The sequence below is a fragment of the Echinops telfairi genome, unplaced genomic scaffold (genome assembly GCF_000313985.2).
Source record: "Echinops telfairi isolate 266 unplaced genomic scaffold, ASM31398v2 ScPeMD7_7469;HRSCAF=8507_1, whole genome shotgun sequence".
NCBI classification, from domain to species: domain Eukaryota; kingdom Metazoa; phylum Chordata; class Mammalia; order Afrosoricida; family Tenrecidae; genus Echinops; species Echinops telfairi.
This window is the reverse complement of record NW_022111373.1, coordinates 62,255,897-62,262,846: the sequence shown is the minus strand read 5'-3', so window position 1 is coordinate 62,262,846 and position 6,950 is coordinate 62,255,897. Positions and strand designations below refer to the sequence as shown.

The following is a 6,950-nucleotide window of genomic DNA, read 5'->3' as shown; positions in this document are numbered from 1 at the left end:
GCATATCTCAGGTTGCTAATTAAGAAGATGTGCTTTATTTAATATTGTCTGTCTTGTATTATTTAGTCAGCATACAGATTGAAGACTGTATATACTTGTGTATAAACCAAGTTTTTCAGCACATTTTAAATGCAGTTTTTGTGGTAAAATTAGGTGCTTCGGCTGATATTCGGATAGGCTTATTCTTGTGTATATACAGTAATTATAGTGAAAGTGAGTCTGGGAGAAACAACTGGGTGATCTGCCTCTTCAAAAATTACAACTAAAGAAACTATGAGACAGTCATATGGAGTCATTTGAGTTGGATGGTTCTTACTGATGGTACCCAATAACAAACAGCAATATACAAATAAAGGAATTGATTGATTGTAAGGAACAAATGATTGAATGGGACCCACCCATTAGGAAAACAAAATTGTACTTGCTGTCTAGTTGATTGTGCCTCATAGTGATCATGCAGGACGGGGTGTCTAAGGTTATAAATATTTATGGAAACAGGTTGCCATATCTTTTTCCAAAGGAGCATTTGGTGGGCTTGAACTACAGACCTTTTGGTTAGTAGTTCAGCCTGTAGCCATTATACCACTAGCCGTCCTTCATTATTAAGGGTAATCTCTACTTAAAGAATTTTTTATTGTAGATCTTTTAACCACATCTACAGAACACCTTCACAACAGCATATAGCCTAGTGTTCGAACAAACAACTGTGTCCCACAGCATAGCCAGAATGATAGTTAAAATTGACCATCACAAGTGGATTCTATCAAGTTTCAGTGTCATAAAAGGTAGCATGTACTTTGTAATCAATAAACAATTAATAAATGCTGAATAATTTTAGTATCCAGCATGATTTTTAATCTGAAGCATATGTTGCTCTGTTGTACTAGTTTTGTAAAATAGTGACACTTCTCCCTCCCATTTATTATTTTGAATTGTTTTTAGTTTGGCACATTCCATTTTATAGGTCATCAAGGGAAGAGTGAACTGGGCAGAGATATGAAAGGCTTGTTTATGTAAAAAAAAATTCATTACCCTTTTATTCAGTTTTCCACAAACTTTTTGAAGCCGCTTATATAAGTTATTTCTCGTAAAATGGGTAGACATCTTTGGGTCCAATCAGTTCCTAAAACCAACAGATGAGTTACGGATCCTGGAGAAGTCACCTTGGTTGATGCTGCTTTATGAAGTCTTCACACCCAGCAAGTTAATTGACCTCTTCTAAGGTGCTCGGCACCTTACTTTCTCAGTTGACATTTTTTGTGTGCGGTTTTTTTCAAGGCTCAGTGAGGAGAATACAAAGTCAGAAAAATTGAATTTAGTTGCTAAGGGTAATGGATAATTGATAGGAATGCCGAATAAAAGTGCTTGTAGAGAGGCTGAATGGTTTTAAAAATGTTAAAAAATGTAAAGGCATTTGAGTGTTTGGTTTATGGGGATTTGTAAGGCTTAAATCCTTCAAGACAATTGTAACTAAAGGGGATTGCAAACTTAGGAGAATTACTTTTTCAAAATAACGAAGAAATTTGAATGACATTACTTTTGTTCCTAGTAGTATTTAGCTGACTTTTAAAACAGTTAATGAACTTGGCTTTCTTGTTTTGTCTCATTATATTTGAAAGTGGAGGATGGTTTATTTTTCTGTTTATTCAAAATCTTGGAGAACAAGCATTTTATCAGTATAAGAAAGGAATTTGGTCAAATTCAAAGGGGCTTCAAAAAGTTCTGGAAGAATTCCATGATCTTTTAATTCCGTTTTCCCACAATGTTTTTTAAGTCTTCTGGTAGAGAAAATTATTTGCTGGTTAATAACCATCAACAAGCCGGTTTTATAATATTAACTGTCTCACAGCATTTTGTAAATTGTATACAGCACTTTTTAGTTTTAGTAATTGGTGTTCTGTGATTTTTATCAGTTAATTAAGTTGGGAAGTGCTGTATTATGTGCCTCAGGGCTTAGAAATTCAGGGTGTCGCTTAGTATAGGACTCCATAAAGTCTTTTAATATACTAAACTAACTTTTTTGTTCACTTCTGCCTACATGTATAGTAAACATTCTTTGCATGAGACATGATAATAAGTAGTAGTTTTCTGTCAGCTTGACACGTACAGGGGAAGTAGGAGAGAAGAGAAATCTGCACTTTGGGAAACCTGAATTTCTTTTTTCAATGTAAGGAATTTCTGTATTGGGAAAATCTGATTTCCTCAAGTTTCAGGTTTTCCATCTGTGAAATGCTGTAAGGTAACAATTGTCTTCAAATTCATAGTAATGTTGAGAATAATCAGAATAATCATAAAAAGACTAGTAAAATGCTTATATATAAGCCTTTGCATATAGTTCTTATCAGATGAACATTGGCATTTCTCAGGCAGGTGAAAGTGATGTGATTTATCACAGGATCTCGTCTAAATGTTAAAATAATAAATTAAGTGTATTAGGAAGTAGCTTGTTAACATGTTGATAGTGCTAAGAACTTACGAATTTCCATTTAATTATTCTGCATATAGTAAAATATGCATTTAGGATGAGATGAACAATAATGCAAGAACTAATAAGTATTTTAGTTTTGCTTTTTGAGACTGAGATGCCTAGTTGGAAGCTTTTCCTACTTACTGATAGAAGTCTGATTAGACAGGATAGAAAATTTGTGGATAAAATCATGTGTGGTTGATTTTTGAGATAATGTTTCCAATTCTAACTGCATTGTTCTGGGGAAGTTACGATTGAGTTTTAGTGTAAGGTCTACAATTATTGGAAAGAAAGCTTTTCATAATGAAGTTGTGTTACATGCTGTGGGGTTGGCTCTGGCTCATGGCAATCTGATGGCTAACAGAATGAACTGTTGCTAGGTCCTATGCCTTCACCTGGATGAGATTTATTACTTTTCAAACATCTAACTGATAATGCAGCTCGATTTAGTGAATACTTTTGATCACATATCTCCTTTTCTTTGTTGGCTTTTTATGTGGAACAGGGTATTTGGTTTAACAAGTATGGGATAGTTGGGAAATCCACTGCCAGCTAGGTGATCTTGATGGAGACATGTGGGGAGCAAGAAGAGGATGGTGCTATATGTAACGCCTCAGCTAGAGGAAAGAGTTGTGCTGGCCATGGATTCCAGTACTGTGAAGGATCTGGTTGATGTTGAAAATCAGTTAGTAGTAATTGGCAGTTTAAGGCTCATCTCCTTTTTTATTTGTAGAGTGATTTATAAATTAGCTATCTAAATAATTAATGAATGTATGCTAGCAGTAGGAAACATAGCAAACCATAAAGTAGAAACTTAGAAAAAGTTAAAAAGAATTTACAGATGAGGGAGCTTTAAAAAGTTTGTGAAAAAATTCTACTACCTTTTAATTACATTTTCCCACGAACTTTTTGAAGACCTCTTGTAAATGTTTGATTCTGCTAGAGAAAAATAGAGTGGAATTGTCAAAATGTTAGGAATCATAGGACAGATGTCAAATTTATGAAGTTAAAAAAGTCTGAAACTTATCAGTAAGTTATAATGATGCTTCTATTAATAAAAATATGTGGAAACAAGATCTTTTATACAGGGTTGATCTTATATAAAGCCAAACTGACAGTCAAAAATTCACAACTAAAGAAAACTGGTGGATGAACTTTACATACGGAAATAGGAAGGAAGTACATTTTGGTTATAATATTGGTGGTGATCTTGTCTTTCACATGAAAGTTGACAGATTTAGCTGAGACTCTTCAAGGAAAAACCCCTATAAACACTTCTCTAACACATGGGGCCAAATGAGCAGGAAGTGACTCCAAGATATCAGATTTTTGTGGTTCACAAAAAGAAACTCATAGAGCACCGAGATACCCTGAGACCCTTTCAAGAGATCTGCAGAGGCAAAACAACTTTCATAATAAGACATTATCTGTCATTTTTACTTTGTTGCCAATTGTATGGATGGTACAGAGCAAAAGGATGATAAAACTGCATGCCAATTAAAAATATCCTTGATGAAATAGTAAATACTAATACTTTTCAGTCACAGTCTTTATCATGTCTTTTTAGTATTTGTGTGGTGAAATGGAAAATACACATAAAGCAAGTTTGTACCCTGAAGTGCAATGTCTTGAGAAAAAGCAATTGTGCAGTTGTTTGAGGTGAGAAATGAATCAACTTCCGCTTTTATGGTACACTTTTTTTTTTATTTGAAAAAAGACTGATACAGAAACTATGCTGTGTTACTCCGGCTTGACTAGAGAAGCAAACCCAGAGATACTCATGTGTATAAGAGAGAGCTTTTTATCAAAGATCAGTTACATATTGAGAAAACATCCAGCCCAGTCTAGATTAAGTCCGTAAGTCTAATATTAGCCTTTATGTTCGATACTAACTCATAAATTCCTCTTTAGACTCACATAGCACATGAATGATGCCGAATGCAGGAAGATCACATGTCATTGGGTGGAAAGTCTTGTGGATCCAGTGGTGGAAGCAACTTGGAGCTGGGGTGGGTTTCCACATGGCTCCTCCAGCCCCAGGGATCTGGCTGCCATCAGCATGGCTCCATGTGACTTGTCAAACAGGAATGTGAAGCAGTGTGTACCACCTCCAAAGAAGAAGAGGAGTCCCCAGAATCCTCATGAGAAGGCCATGCCCACAGGACCTGATTGACAGGCTAGACTCCACCCAATCACTCTTAATATCCTCAAACTGAAGTGAGATTATGTAACTACCACTTAACGTTTTTCCAGACATATGTATTTGACAAATGTTTTCTTGAAACGGAATTAGTGAACCTTCATTACATCAAGAAAAATAACTATGTTGCCATTGACAAAATTTGAGCTTCCAAGAAAAATCAGAGCTTTAGAAACCAAATTTCCACAACTGCATTTGAGACCTTCCCTGATCCTTTTCTACTAAGATTGCTGGTTGTTGGGAGTTCTCAAGTCCACTCTTATTATGTTCAGTGACTAGCTAGAAGGACTCAGAGAATTCAGTATAGTAATGTTCATGGTTATGGTTATTATACTGAAAGGTTCAGATTAATACCATGTGGTCAAGGTATGTGGGACAAGATCCAGGAGAGACCAGGTAAAAGCATCCAATTTTCCTCCCCTAGTGGAGTCTTTGGGCAGTGCTTAATTCTTTCAGTAATAATTCACACAGTATGCACAAAGTGTTACCAACCAGAGCGGGTCACCTAAGTCTTGGTGATCTGGGACTTTAATTACTCAGTTTCCAGCCCCTGAGATGTTAGGCTCATACCACACAAGGCCCCCACCATAAAACATAGTACCAGGGGGCTTTAGACAGTTCGTGAAAATTTTCCATTATTTTAAAATTTCATTTCTCACACTTTTTTGAAGTTCCTTCAAGGCTCTCACCATAAACTACATTTGAGAGCATGAACTATCTCATGTGGCCCAAAGCCTCTGGTAAGCAAATACATTTTTTATCAGGCAGGCTATTAAGGACTTAGACCTATCTCCCGAGAGTGTAATGAGTTAGATCTCTCTTTTGAATAGGATATGAGCAGCCCGGACCTGCTGAGTTATATAAATAAAATAATTTAGTATTATGAAATGTGTTAAAATCTGTATAGCTCAGTGAAACAATATTTTCCAAAAGGCCATTATTACGTGATATACATGAGTAACTAACTGATAGACCATTAAGTTTTAATGGAACAGAATATGGGATGTTTATTGGTATGCTTAGATTATACATTTCATCTAACTTTCTCTCTCTGTTGAGTATTATGTAATAGCAGAAAAGACTTTCCAGTTTAATAGTATTGGCTTGATTTGTTGTTAATTGCCATCAGGTCAGCTTGACTCACGACAACTTTATTAAAGGATAAAATGTAGTCTGGCCATGTGCCCTTTTTGTGATTGTTGGTATATTTGAGTCCCATGCTGCTGTGTCAGTCTCTCTCACTGAGGATTTCCTTGTTTTCTCTTAGCCTCTGACAATTGTGATATTCTTGTGTAGTGGTTGGTGTTTCCTAATGACATATCCAAAGTAAATGAGCCAAAGTCTTACTACCCTCACTTCTGAGAAGCATTTTGATTATATTTCTTTTAAGACCTATCTATTCATTCTTCAGGCATCCTATAGTATGTTAGAGTAGACCAGCCTCTAACTCCCATGGGGATCTGTAGGAGAAATTGTACAGTTATAATATATAGAGATCATGGTAAAGTAATGGAATATAGGAGAGAGTGAACTAAAGAAGTCAGACACATTTTGCAGTAGCATGCTCACCTCCAGGACAGCCATCATCCTGGCAACCAGGTCTGCACAGAGAACAGGAGGAGCAGCGGGAAGGAGGAAAAAATGTCTCTTCTTTATTTCTGACCAAGGTCTATATATCCTTAGGGGCGTAATTATAGGTAACCACATACCCATACGTATCACAGGAAGGGGAGGGACAAGGGGTACACATGTGACAAGGTGGGCGGACCCTAGACTCAAGATGGCAGCCTAACCTTGGTCATCCTTGAGTGGGCTTGACACCTCCCTGGGCTCTCCTTCAGGGAAACAATCTGCTATCCTTATGACAAGGGGGTGGACCCTACTTAGGGTAGGACAGACTATGCAGTCAGATTGCTCTAGATGGCTGATAAGCCTTAGGGAGAATAACCTCTGACCTGCTTGCGGTGACCTCCAAGTGTACAGTCATTTACCATGTGTAGTAAGCAGCAAATTCGGTTTGGCATACATTTGGGGGAGACAACCTGGGGAGAAATCTTTATGTATCCCACACAGTATGCTTAATCTTTAACAATATCATAACTTGAACGCATCAATTCTTCTGTCTTCCTGTTTTTTATACTTTTGCAAATACAGTGAACCCTCGCCACTTCGCGCTTCGACTTCCGCGGCTTCACTCTATCGCGGTTTTTGCATAACAGCGCATGCTCTGTCATTACTGCCACTGATTGGCTCATACTGTACACGCTTGATGCCATAAATAAT

The 6,950-nt window shown here is 36.9% G+C and overlaps 1 protein-coding gene across 1 annotated transcript in view; it reads left to right on the top strand.

Annotated features, from left to right (window-relative positions):
• RASA1 (RAS p21 protein activator 1) overlaps positions 1–6,950 on the top strand; it is a 115,400-nt gene that overhangs the window by 14,723 nt on the left and 93,727 nt on the right. Inside the window, 1 exon segment of the mRNA XM_013004895.2 lies at positions 3,888–3,929. Coding sequence (XP_012860349.1) covers positions 3,888–3,929 — 42 coding nt within the window.